Genomic DNA, 14320 nt, shown 5'->3' with positions numbered 1-14320 from the left:
GGAAACTGGCGCTGCAGGTTTGGGATGAGAGCCAGCAGGATGGTCAGTGATGTCAGTAAATGGGGTCAGCCTGGATTTTGGGTCAGAAAAGAACAGAAAAAGAAAGGCAGGACACTGAGCGGCCGTGGACACTGGGATAGGTGGTTGTTGTCCTGAGTGAACCCAGTGACATTACTGACATGCTCCAGTTGGGTTGCCATGGGCCAAACAAAAGTGGTCAAACTTTAACGTGTTGGGTCACAAATGACACTAGGGATGGACTTGGGCATCTTAAACTAAACTCTTTAAAACAAAATCAAAACAACAACTCTGCATTTAAACAATATTTCCAGCCAAGCTTCAACTCTTGAAAACACAAATATCTCACAAAAAAGAGAACTTGAGAACAAAGGAAGGTCAAAGTAAAAGAAAAAAACACCAAAACCAAATGGAAAAACCCATTCTGATCATAATCACAAGTTTTCTTCTGGTAGAATTTTTTATTGCAAGCACAGAGTGCCCTTAAGGAAGTACTTTCCCTGGAAAAACAAACAAATAATTGTTAACATCCCCTAAGAATAGGTCACCAACCTTATGACCCTGTGCAGCCTGAGGCCAGATCCTTGCACAAAACTTCTTATTGCCCCCTGTTCACTGTGCTGGTGAAGTTGTCTGTTTGGAACATGTTGAAAGAATTTTGGTGTTTACAGCTAAACTGCTTAATTACTGCAGTCATCACAGATTTAACAGCAGAGCAGTGGAGGAAAACCCAAGGGCAAAAGAAACACAGACCACCTATCTATTTCCTGTCTCCAATAAAAAACTTGTCTCACCCTCTCTGACTTTATCTCATGATCTGCACAGTTGTCTACTCCTCTCAGAATCTCCTGATAACATCTAGGCATTTTGAAAATTGGCTGAAGTGGACTCTTAATAAACTGTCACACTCATGCATGCCTGTTTTTCTGTGTGTTACGGTCTGTCCACAACTCAGGAAAACTATGTGATTTTACACAATAGAGTGGCAACAATGTTCTCTGTGTTCTTTGTGTCCATGTGTGCATGCATGTCATGTTTAGGATAAAGACCAATGTTGGTTCTGCTCAGCCATTCTAAACACTGTAACCTCTATCCATTTGCTGGACTTGAGCATATACTTCGGAGAGCTGTGCCAGCATGCTAACACATACAAGGAGTAAATGCATAAAATGTGAAGTGTTAAAGTGTTTAGACATCATAACCCAAATATTGTTCATGGGCCATGAGACATTAAGCTAAACCTTCTCAGTAACTAAGCAAACAAATTACTGAACTGCAAATGTCCAAACATAAAAGTCACATTTAGCAGATTCTTTGGGAATCTGCAATGTTGATTGTTGCCAACAATCAATTTAACCAATCCCTTATAAATTTTGCATAACCTTGCAATTTAAAACACCATAAAAACATTGCTACATGTATCATGATTTTTTTTAGGAAAACCTGTTATGTAATCGGGTGTTTTAGGTTGCAGAAAAAAAATCTCAAAAAGTTCTGCAGAATCCTGGAAGCATGTTTGTGCTTTAAAACCCAAGAGGCCTTCATATTCAATTTTTAAAACCTGCCTAAATTATATGAGACTAACACAAAGGTTGCAGGTGTTTGCTTACTCATCATGTTCTGATTTCAGAAGCCTGCTCTCTCTCTCTCTCACTCTCACCCTCTCCTCAGTCATTGTGATTCAAAAAGTGAAAGGGGCAGCAGGCCTTTGTGTGAAGAATGGGTCTTTTTAAGGTTTCTTCACATGAATGCACTCAAACAGTGACGCTACAGCTCATCAGAAAGCTATTCATTCAGCGAAGGCACCAGTAACACAAACACACTGCAATACATAGGCAAACAGAAACGTGCATAAGAACATGCAATCATAGGTGCCCCCTGCTCTGTGTCTCATGTCACAGAACAGCCACATGAAGTCACCTTTTATTAATGCAGAGGAGAGAAGATTCAGGTCTGTTTGATTACTGTACAGCCGTGCAGTAATGTAGCTCCATTCTGATGTCAGAGCCATTGTCACAGGGCAGATCTGGTCTTACAATAAAAGCTGCAAGTGTCTTTCTAACCAGCTGCACCTGCAGCAACACTGTCTCACACAAGCATAAAAATATGTTTAACACATAAGTCACAATGTACATTTTGGAGGAATAACTTATCAGTTTATATCAGTCAAGTTTAACATAACTGTAACAAAGGTAAGTAAGGTAAAATTGAAACCCATACTGATAGAAGATAACTTGTTGACTAATATACCTACAACCCAATTACTTTTAAAAATGTAAGTCTTTACAAAAAGAAAAACTTTCGAGCAACTGGCCTGGAACCCACTTTCAGATAGAAAACTGCCCTCTATGGCATAAATAAATGCATACATTTTCACCAGCAACATAAAGAAATCAGTAAAATTGACTAAATCCTACAGCATTATTTTAAAGATTCAATTCGAAGTTCAAATTACTCGTCTGAAACTATAGCCTGGAGTGCTAGCTCAAGGTGATCTATAAGCTGACAAACCTCATGGGTGCTGCAGGCATCCAGTGAGAGAAGGAAAGGAGAGGAAGAAATGACAGGAGAGAGTGCATGAAGAGGGTGGTGTAGCACTACAGACTGTAGGAGGGGCTTGGCTGCATGTCAGCCACAGGTCAAGAGGAGGGAGGGTTAACCAGAAATTCTCATCCTACCTGCTGCCAGTCATGTGGCCTACCACTCCCAAACAAAAACATATGCACACACAAATACTCCCACCTGCCAGGAAATAAACTTTGTTATTGTTTTAATAAATTAAGCTGATCTGAATTTGAGATGACCTTTCTGGGGCAACACTGCTCACCTAACGTCAAATAAATTGTCACACTTTCACATACACTGAGCAAGAGAGACGTTGACAATAGTGTGGCTTAATCTACTTTATTTATTTTTTCTATTTTTCAAGGAAGTCACTGGCCATTCCAAGAAATACTCCACTACATAACCCCCAGTAAACTACAACATATTGTTTTAACTCTTGCAGGTTAGCTGTTTGCCCTTGTTTGCAGTTGTTATGCTGAACTTAGCGAACTGATGATTTATGTTTAGCATAAAGACATGGGAATGATAGCGATCACCTTATCTAAATATCGGGAAGAAAGCCACAAAGGGTATTTCAAACTTACTAGCCCTGGCGTTACTACTAACACAGCTTCAACAACTAACACTAATAAAAAGCATCATTAGCATATTATGAATATTCTAGGGCATTTTCTGCTCCTAAGTCTGTGTTAATTTATTTCACAATTATCATCATGAGCATACATGTTCACAAAAAAAAATAGCTATCATGTAGAACCCCTTCTTCAGTGAGTCAAAGTGTTTGGTTCCAATTAATTTATCACTGTTTAAACCCAGACAACAGACTCTCACTCTCACACCCTCATTCATCCCATCTTTGTCTGAGCAGTCAGAATTCTCTGTCTAATGAGTTTAGACTCTGAACACTAACACTGTCTATATAAAGACTTGGCCCACTGAGTGGTGATAGAAGCTATTTCGAAACTAATACTCTGTTTGTATCCTCCAGCACACTGACATGGGGCAAAACAAGTTAAATTGGTTCGTAGCAGTTTGAAATAAACAGTTACACACTCGAGCACAAACATACCATTGCCAATAAATCTATTCCTCATTTTTAAACATGAGAGTACACGGGTTATGCAACAGTTAAACTATCCAGTTTTCAGACCACATTTTTGAAATTATGAATTTAAAGTAAAAATGTACAATGGAAATGTCCTGTTCGTTTTCTGCACAGATATTGTTAATGTAGGTGGCTGGCAGTGGAAGCACCTCGAAGGCAATTTGTTTGCATGAGAAAGCTCAAGAATAAAGCATAATGGAATATCTGTCCTAAATAAAGCCTTGGTTTATGTTCAACATTACCTATTAAAGGAGGCTAATGACTAATTATTAATTAACGTATAATTCATATTATGTAAGCTTCCCGATTCACTGCAGTGCTGCATGCTGGGTGGTATGCATCATTTTGGGCACACTTCTTAATAACTCCTCTTGGTCTCAGAGCAACATCGCTAACTTTTTTTTTTGCATTTTAATGAAAATAACAAAAAATACCCAGAGGATATTTCACTTTAAAATGATCCTAAACACAGAACACAACTTTTAATTTTTTACAGTTGCACAGTTAACATATGCACGCACTCACTCACACACACACACACACACACACACACACACACACACACACACACACACACACACACACACACACACACACACACACAGGTTGTTAAGTTGTTACGTAAGTTAAGTTGGCAGTATAAACAACCATTCCAGAACAAAATAAAGTGCATCAGTAAGTGTCTGGTTGTTGTTGCACATCATACCTACCTTTGTTCAGGTGTGTGTTGGCTTTGGTCTTGTCACTGAAGCCCTGGCTGCGTCTGTTCCCGGCAGCAATGATCGCACCCCTTGGAGGTATGTCACTGCCAGCAGTGGACACCCTTGCTGTGGGCCCAGGAAGTCTGATAGAGACATATCAAGAGAGAGAGAGAGGGGGGGGGGATGGAAGACAGAAAGAAGAAAGCATAAACAGGCTACAACATTAAATTTGTTTACTATAGTGACTGAATGAAATGAGATAAGAAGGTAACATCTCTGGTACAACAGAAACATATTAAAGGGTTAAATCACTTTCTGCTTGGACAAGGCAGTTTACAGTTTCTAAACACAAATGGCAAGTTATCACTTAACTAACAAACTGACTGGAAAGGGACAGGGCAGCTATAGACCATCCCCTCTTTGCATTCACACCACCACATAGGACAGCACAAGGGTGTTTGTCATGTTCACAGGCAAATAAGTTGGCTGAAATTCCTAATGCAATGCAAATATTTACTATCACATCACGTGTTTCAGACAGGGAAATCTACTAGTAAAGTATTGTTTCAGAATGGCAAAAAATAGAAAAGAATCCAATTTTAGACAATTTATGTTCTTGGTCTGCACTCTATCTTTGGTCTTCTGACAATGAATGCTGTCTAGAGAAATATTTACAATGGAGTAATCTCCCGTCTAAAAGTCAGTAGCTTGGATTAGAAGAAAAACAGATAATGTTTACTTCTCCTCCGGCTCTGCCTCCCTATGCACACCTAAGGTAATCCTAAGGGAAACATATGGCTTCACAGCACTGTAGATGTATATGAGTAGGTTGGAGAGTCTGACTGAGCGCAGGTCCCCGGGGGGCTGTGAACTCAACAACATCAGATTACAAGTCCTTTATTTCCCCACATGGATTAAACAGGATATACTGACCACAGATAGGCCTTAGTGAAATTTATGACACCTTGATTTCATATTGTAAGTCAATATGTTGCCATCGATGAGTCAAGCTGTAATCTAACCAGGCTGTGGCACAGAGACCCCTAATGAAAAGCTAATTCACCAGTGCTGACATCATCTTTATCCAAGGACCGGAGGCAGATGCTTAGCAGATTACAGCTCTGTCTTTGAGCTCTTGTATACACTATAGAAACTCAAATTTCCAGCATGCCATTCACATTGACTGGCTTTTATTTATCTAGCAATTGCAAGGTAATAGGATTTACCATTTTATTTAGTCAAGACGTCATTGACTTTCAATTACAGCAAGATTAGTGAGTCTAATGAAAGAACTGTTCAATTTGATGGTTACAATATACACAGACATTTAAAACTGCTGTTGACATACTAATTTAATACAAAAAGCAAAAAATAAGTCAGATCAGTGATTTGGGGCCTGTCGATGTGAAAAATTGGCAATACTTCCCATCCCACCCTGTATAAATCCTAAACCTCTCTGAAATCCAACAAAATGTGACTGGGTTCTACATCGTTTAATTGGGTTTTACAAAAGGGTGCATCATCATAAAAGCCAACAGAGCTTTGAGTCAAGAGCGAAAAGCGCTTTATTTTGCAGTTGCACATGCTGAGCAGAAGGTGGGGGTACTGGATTGCTTTAAAGAGGATCTGATGTGCGGCAGGTGCAATACAAACAAAATCTAGGATGGACATCATGCAAAACCATGTCCTAAATCCAAATTGAAGGTGCAGTATCACATAGTACAGCACTGCATGCTACAAAAGAGTATAAAATGAATATAAGAACACTTCAGACCAGACCCGAGCTTAATTTGAACACATCCCCATATTAGATCGACATTCCAGCTGCAGATTCTTTGTGTTAATTATTAATGTCACATTATATGGGGGATGTGCTTGTCAAGCAAGTTCACACACAAGCGCACACACTTACTTAAGGGTTATCTAAAGGTCTCTGACAGCCCATTTAACAGACATGCCAAATGAGACAATCCCAGACAGACAGACTGTCTGAAAATGAAGCCTGGAGCTTTAGTTGCTATCTGCTCAATTTTACCACTCATGCATATTAGATAATGCTTGTAGTAAAGACTGCCCTTAATCACAGACAAATAACTACATGAAACTCATTGGAGTACAACAGAAATGTTATTCTTGATTAGGGGCAATTTCTACCTTCCTATTTCCAGGATCGGAATGGGACAGGAGTGAAGGACAGAGAGGGAGGAGCAAGAAAACAGAAAGGCAGAGTAAGCTGACCTAGATGTCTTTTTCTGACCAAGGGAAAACTTGAGGAGTTTACCCTGAGACCCATCCCTAGAGGAGAAGAAAAGACAAGAGAGATGTGGAGGAGGAATAGACAGAGATGTTGAGTTTACTGTTATAAATGACAGGAAGTGTGGGCAGGAAGGCAGAGATGACAAAATGATGGATTAGAACAGAAACTGCAAGAATGTGAAGAATATAGACACAAACCCATTCACTCAGTTTCAAGGGTGTGTTCCTCATATTTCCAGGTTACAGAGTTTGCATGAATGGAGCAGTGAGCCTCACCTGGACTGCATCTCAGCCTGTGCTGCTTTCTGCGCTGAAAGGACAGGCGTCCCATGCGGAGAGTGGCTGAGCTGGGCTGGGGCACTGCTCTGCTGGCTCAGGGGAGTGTGTGCGCTCTGGGGCTGTGCGGTGGGTGGGAGAGAGGGCTGGGAGTTATGCCGCTGGGCCTGTTGCTGCTGTTGTTTGTAGCGGGACAAGCTGAAGAAGAGACCGAGGATGGCTTTCAGATTTCCATTCCGAATATCTGTGGTTCAAGGAGAAGAACAATGTGCAATGTGAAAAAGTAATGGTCAGATAAAGTGAAGAATAAATTATACTAATAGAGGAAGAAAAGTTTAAAAGAAATTTTGTCTCTCAACCATGAGGTTGAGCAGTACTGATCTGTGCTACATAACTAAAGCTACTAATATGCTATAACATAGCACTGTTAAAAAACTACTTCTACTGGTTTGTAGCCTATTGTTATCTTGCCGTTATACTTTATTATGTGTAATACTGTCTTGTTCCTTTATTGTATTTACTTAGTTACTCATATTTAGTCAAATTTAGTCAAAGATAGAACGGCTCATTTACACAGTACTACACAGTTCTACTTATCCCTGTGAGGTAAGCTCACAGTGTGCTTCTAATAACATCTAATGTGACAAAAAACAGATGGGTCTGTAAAAAACTAATTGCACTATTGTGAGCTTTCTGGTACATTAGTTCTATGTTTAGTATGATCGGCCCCTGCAAAACCTGCGTGATTCATTATGTAGTGTCTGGCATTAATGTAGTGTGTCCTAGCAAAATTGACTGCCAATATAAATGCCTTTATGCATCAAGAAGCCAATCTTTTTCCAATGCATGACATTCGTTTAGCATCTAAGCCTAGCCAGGCCTAGATTTTTGTCTATATCTTTCGATTCAGTGAAAGTAGAGGTGGAAGAATCCAGCTTACCCTCTGCAGATAGACCCTGGATGTTGACTCCTTTGGCTGCCAGGAAACTGAGGCAGGCATCAATGTTCTCAAGCTGGACAGACACATGGACACAGCTGTAAGACACTGCACATTTCCATTCAAATTTACATATTTTTATAATGTCAGGATGCATGTTGGTCTCTCTTCTGCGTGTTTCTTCTGACAGCGTAATGGCAAAGTTGAAACTGAAAAAACTAACGATATATATCTTATAAGAAAGTTGTCAGCAAAATTATCGCTAAGGTTGTTCCTGAACTTCAACACCGACAAAAATAAAAATGCTGGAAATACACACTGCATAGCCTTTAATATCCAATGATTTAATGCCATGATACCTTCGGAGAAAGGCTGTTATAATGGTAAATCTGTTATTCAAAATACATGGTTTCGAAATTTTTCTGAGAATGCCCCACAGTGGTCTGAATGTGCCATTTTAATAATGCAACAGTAATGCTAACAAATATTTAAAATGTGAGTCAAACTTATTATCCCTTATTTATCATGTTTTTTAAGCACTAAGTGCACTAACCATTAGATTTCTAGAGATTTCTAAAAGTTGACATGTTAAATAGGCGACACATACACCTGTAACCTGGTACATGGAAGTTATTTAACATACTTAAAAAACAATCTGTCAGCAATTTTTCCAGGCATATGTTTATCCAAATTGTAAGAGGATGTGGAGGGAATGCAAGGACAAGGGGGCACAAGAGAGAGTAGAGGAAAGAATGTAGGACTAAAAGTAGGGACTTTGAATGTTGGGACTGTGGAAGGTTAGAGAGTTGGTTGACACGAGGCAGAGAAGGAAGGTGGATATACTGTGTGTACAGGAGACCAGGTGGAAAGGTAGCAAGGCTAGAAGCTTAGGAGCAGGCTTCAAGTTGTTCTACCATGGGTCAGACAGGAAGAGAAATGGAGTAGGAGTTATCCTGAAAGAGGAGTTTGTGAAGAATGTTCTAGAAGTGAAAATAGCATCAGGTTGATGATGAGTCTGAAGTTGGAAATTCAAGGCATGATCTTCAGTGTTGTTAGTGGTTATGAAGTAGGATGTGAGTTGGAAGAGAAAGAGAAATTCTGGAGTAAGTTAGAGGAAGTGATGCAGAGCATCCCCAGAGGTGAGAGAGTGGGGATTGGTGCAGATTTCAATGGACATGTTGGTGATGAGAATGTGATGGGGAGGTTTGGTCTCCAGGACAGATGGTGGTAGACTTTGCAAAAACGATGTAAATGACTGTAATTCATACTTTCTTCTAGAAGAGGCTGGAACATAGGGTTACATATAAGAGGAGGAAGAAGCACTTAGGTGGACTTTGTCTTGTGTCGATGTAATCTGAAAGAGATCAGTGACTGCAAAGTATTGGTAGGGGAGAGTGTAGCCAGACAACTCAGGATGGTGGCGTGTAAAATGACTCTGGTGGTGAAGAAGATGAAGACGACTAAGGCAGAGCAGAGGAAGAATTGATGGAAGTTGAAAGAGGAAGAATGTTGTGTAGTTTTCAGGGAGGAGATGAGACAGACTCTGGGTTGTCTGATGGAGAAGTACAGAGAAGGTCATAGGGAGTTGCATTGTGTCTTCGTAGATTTAGAGATAGTGTACGACAGAGTGTCAAGAGAGGAGCTGTGGAATTGTATGAGGAAGTCTGGAGTGGCAGAGAAATATGTTAAGAGTGGTGCAGGACATGTATGAGAGCTGTAAGACCTTGGTGAGGTGTGATGTAAGTGTGACAGAGGAGTTCAAGGTGGAGGTGGGTCTCCATCAAGGATCGGCTCTGAGCCCCTTCTTGTTTGCTCTGGTGATGGACAGGCTGACAGATGAGGTTAGACAGGAATCTCCATGGACTATGATGTTTGCAGATGACATTGTGATTTGTAGTGAGAGCAGGGAGCAGGTGGAGGAAATTCTAGAGAGGTGGAGGTCTGCTCTGGAAAACAGAGGAATGAAGCTTAGCCGCAGTAAAACAGAATACACGTGTGTCAATGAGGGGGACCCAGGTGGAACAGTGAGGTTGCAGGGAGCAGAGATGAAGAAGGTGCAGGACTTGAACTACTTAGGGTCAACGGTTCAGAGTTACGGAGAGTGTGGAAAAGAGGTGATGCAGGTTGGAACGGGTGGAGAAAAGTGTCAGGTGTGTTGTGTGATAAAAGAGTATCAGCAAGAATGAAAGGAAAGGTGTTCAAGACGGTGGTGAGACCAGCGATGTTGATCGGCTTAGAGACAGTGGCACTGAAAAAAAGACAGGAGGCAGAGCTGGAGGTAGCAGAGCTTAAGATGTTGAGGTTCTCTTTGGGAGTAAAGAGGATGGAAAGGATCAGGAATGAGGACATCACAGAGACAGCTCATGTTAGATGTGTTGAAGATAAAGTCAGAGAGGCCGGATTGAGGTGGTTTGGACATATTCAGAAGAGAAACTGTGAATATATCGGTAGAAGGATGCTGAGGTTGGAGCTGCCAGGCAGGAAGTCTAGAGGAAAACCAAAGAAGGGATTTATGGATGTAGTGAGAGAGGACATGAAGGTTGGTGTGAGAGAAGAGGATGCAGAGGACAGGGTTAGATGGAGACACATGATTCACTGTGGTGACCCCTGAAAGGGAACAGCCGAAAGGAAAAGAAATAAGAGGATGTGGAGGGAGAATAGCAAGTGCTTTCACCTAATTTCTTTTTCATTTGTATTTTAGTTTTCTTGGTATCAAGCAGGTAGATAAATCATACTAAACCATGATTTCTTTGGCAAGCATTAATAGTAAAATTTCATGTGTTAGGAAGTGGTAGGAAAGATTTGTATTACTGTGAATGTGTTCTGTTGTGTAGACATATTGTAAAACTCCAAATGCAACGTTGGCCACATGGGGACATAGTTATAACGAGATTCAAACCCTGCAGATATTATATATCAGTAGAGCTAAAGGGAAGCAAACCATCTATACCGACTCAGTTGCTATGACAGCAGCCTTGGCAACCTGGGCAGACTGCTGAGCAGTCACTGGACTACCAGAGGATTTGACTGGCAGACAAGCTTTGTTTATTGTCCACGGACCCATTATATGTACATCCAGGCTTCTGGCTGGTGCATGTAATCACAAAGTAAACCACATAAAACCAGCCTCATCAAGCCTAGTCACTACAGATGACAGCGATCTAAGTTTACCTTCTGTTTAATGAGCAAACATACCAGGTACGACACAAAACATGTTATCATGGCCCAGTTATTGCTCTCACTCATTTTGCTGTTCATACAGAGTTAGACAAGGAATAATCTAGGGAGGGGAATTCACAAATGATTTAACTTTAAAAAGCATTTTACAGTATGCACAAAGGTTAAAGAACTGGTAAATCTTCTTTAGTTTTACATTTAATATAAGTGAAATTAGATAACAACTGAGGCCGATGTACAACAATATGCTCACAACACATCTGAAAATACAACGGGTCAGCTTATGAGAGTATACATGCAGAGCAGTGATACATCTAAACTAAAATAAAACACATATGACCTGTGTCCTTTGTAAACAAGCCCAGGTGTGGGCTGCTACTGGGAGGGACCAGCTCACTGAAGATTAATGACATAATTACACATAATATGCAGCAACTAAATATAGCTCGACCGACAGCTCTCTCTGAGGTTCTCTTGTGAGAACGTATCCAGCTGTGAGGTGAGGAGCTAAAATAAAATCTAGTTAAGAAATGTCTCCGCTATAGAGTATAAAATTCTTATTGCTAAAAAATTAAATGTTCCCCATTATAAAGTCTACAATGCTATAGTGACTGCAGATGCCTTGAGTATATCCACATTGATCAACTATCAATAGCCGACAGCTGTTGGAGCGGCTGACAAATGCTTTCCTTCGAGGTGATACGGCGGAATACTTTGGATGACAATGGATCTATCTGCATACCACAGCCCCTTTAAAAATAAACCTCACTCCAACACCCAGAGTCTTCCCTTTATAGCTCCTGGTCTAAACTTAATCAGAGTGTCTAAACCACTCCCATCCTGCCTCAAATTATCTAGCATAGTTGCAGTGTAAATAGTAGCAGCCTGCAGAAAATATTTCATGCTTCAATCCCCATTACAAATGAATATTTTCCACTTTAGATGCATGCTGAGATGCTCCCAGGGGGTATAAATACTGAAACCTCTATTTAAGCCAGGGTAGAAATAGTCAGTGACAGCTTCAGAGTTGCAGATCCTAAACTATTTTTATTATTATTTATAATAATATATAATAATATAATAATAATTATTATACTATTTTTTAGGCAGAAGGATCATTTTTTTCCTTCCAAGTACAACTTCGGCATAGAGCAACAATGTATCTATGATGTGAAGTCACTGGACTCAAGGCCGAAATTCTACTTTGAAAAGTTCCTCAAAGAAGCCACCCATATGGTCTTTAGTAATTACTGTACATCACTGACCTGTCTGCAATGTTACGTGAGTTAGTCAAGAGCCATGGTTTTTCGTTTGACCTAAGAGCTCATGTAATCATAGCACCCAAAGTTCAAGTCTGGCCAGGGATCTGTGTTACTCCTGCTCCTTTTCAATGCAAAACATGAATAAAAAACATCACCCTACTATGATGTCAGTAGCTGACATCACATTAATTATCAAATATTTAGATATCAGCATGAATATTAAGAATAAAACGTTCCCTTTGAAAACCAGCAATACTACTGTATGTGCATGAAAACTTTTGCAAGGATGTAAAGAGTAATGTAGGCCTTTTTTATAGTTCAATTTTTAGGCTAATTTTGCTCATTATTTTTCAGTTCTCTACAAACTCTGTTGTAGGACAGCTGACTAATAGGATAATTCAAAAAACATAAAGAATATTCCCAAAATGTGCAAAAATATAAAAGTATGCTCATGTTATGAAATATTAAGAGGCAGAATACTAAATATTCACTGTAATAAATAATCACTGTAACGGAATACAATAACTGAACCAGGTACCAAGGAATCTACCAAGATATGCATCGAAACTCCTACCTGTCTAAATGTGTAATCTGTCAATACTCCGCCTGGCCTCTCACCTCCACACACACCACCGTCTTCTCCTCCTCTGCTCCAACTCCCAGCAGCAGCTCAGGGCTGGCCAGCCAACAGCCTTCTGAACAAACACTTACTTACATCATAGTGGTGCTATTGTGTGTGTGTGTGTGTGTGTGTGTGTGTGTGTGAGTGTGTGAGAGAGAGAGAGAGAGAGAGAGAGAGAGAGAGAGAGAGAGAGAGAGAGAGAGAGAGAGAAAGACAAGCACGTGTGTTATGTGTCTAAAGCAGGATATGACTGATGCAGGCTTTTGAGGACTGATCGTGAAGCTGATATTTTAGACCGAAAATACATGATTTTTCATATTTAAATTAGACTGTTTAACACCAACGAAACAAATCATTAGAGTTCTGCCAAGAAACTTTCACTTTTGAGACTAAAAAAGCCTCTGAAACACATTTATAAGCACAAAAGAACATAAGGTTTCCATTTAAATAGACTAAGTCAAGGTCTGTTTTATACAAGTCAACTTCACGTTTGTATTTAACATATGTATAGGTATTAAACATTATTATTAAATGCTATTTGAAGTAATGTAAAATTATAATTTTGGTTTATAACAACTTCAGTCCCAGCTTGTAGTTGTGCAGTCTCCATGATTCCTTATGATAGCCCAGTACTAACTAAAAAAAATGATGAGCTCTGGGAGCATGAAGGCATTTCCAGGACTTACTTGATCAGACAGGATATTTACTATAGAGTTTACCTATATTTTTTAATTTGGAAGTAAAACTAAAAGCGAGTGCACCAACAACCTCCTTCAATGCACATGTAAACGCAGGAGGTCAAAGTACAACCAGAACTCTTAAAACTGTGATGAATGTTTGGGGCACTTGGGTTATAAAAGTTTTGTTTGGCTAATACTGGCGGTTTGTTAAAAAACTCTCCGATCACCTGATCGCTCACGTTTAGTGATGTTGATGTATTGAAAGATTTCAACTAATAACTTGCTGAACAACAAAACTACAAAAATGAGTCCTGATTTACAAAAAACTTTTTTAATTAGTGTGTTCCAATATATTCATTAAGTATACAAAAAACCAACAGTGTAGGTGTTCCAATTTTCTTCTTGGAGGATTAAGCGAGAACCTGCATACCATCACTAAAGACATTAACTGTCTAATGTCAAGTATTCAATACATTCATTACGACTATTGGCCTAAAGCTAGTGACTTTCCGACTGTTGGGTCTCGTTGAATCGGAACATTTTGTTGAGAGAGAATGTGTCAGTATGTGTGTATTTATATGTGTCTGCATGACTGTGTGGTTAACTCTGTCAGTATCTGCCCACACAAGCATTTACTCTATGAAGAAGATTCACAGATTACAGATACCAGCTCACCTGCGCAATTTGACATCTACAATTATTCTCAGCCTCTTGACAGAAA

The 14320-nt window shown here is 39.8% G+C and overlaps 1 protein-coding gene across 13 annotated transcripts in view; it reads right to left on the bottom strand.

Annotated features, from left to right (window-relative positions):
* The window catches only part of nav2a (neuron navigator 2a), a 174336-nt gene that overhangs the window by 51606 nt on the left and 108410 nt on the right, over positions 1–14320 (bottom strand). For 9 of the 13 annotated variants that reach the window (XM_067495572.1, XM_067495579.1, XM_067495574.1 and 6 more), the window contains 4 exons: positions 7862–7934; positions 6922–7165; positions 6628–6684; positions 4399–4532 (listed from right to left, as the gene is read on the bottom strand). In XM_067495572.1, coding sequence (XP_067351673.1) covers positions 4399–4532; positions 6628–6684; positions 6922–7165; positions 7862–7934 — 508 coding nt within the window. Of the gene's footprint in view, positions 1–1938; positions 2053–4398; positions 4533–6627; positions 6685–6921; positions 7166–7861; positions 7935–12871; positions 12966–14320 lie in introns of those variants that run through there. The other 4 variants (XM_067495578.1, XM_067495577.1, XM_067495568.1 and 1 more) reach the window with 4 other exon arrangements.

This window comes from Channa argus, chromosome 2 (genome assembly GCF_033026475.1).
Source record: "Channa argus isolate prfri chromosome 2, Channa argus male v1.0, whole genome shotgun sequence".
Lineage (NCBI taxonomy): Eukaryota > Metazoa > Chordata > Actinopteri > Anabantiformes > Channidae > Channa > Channa argus.
Note: the sequence above shows the minus strand (reverse complement) of the source record. Positions and strands in the feature narration are given on the sequence as shown.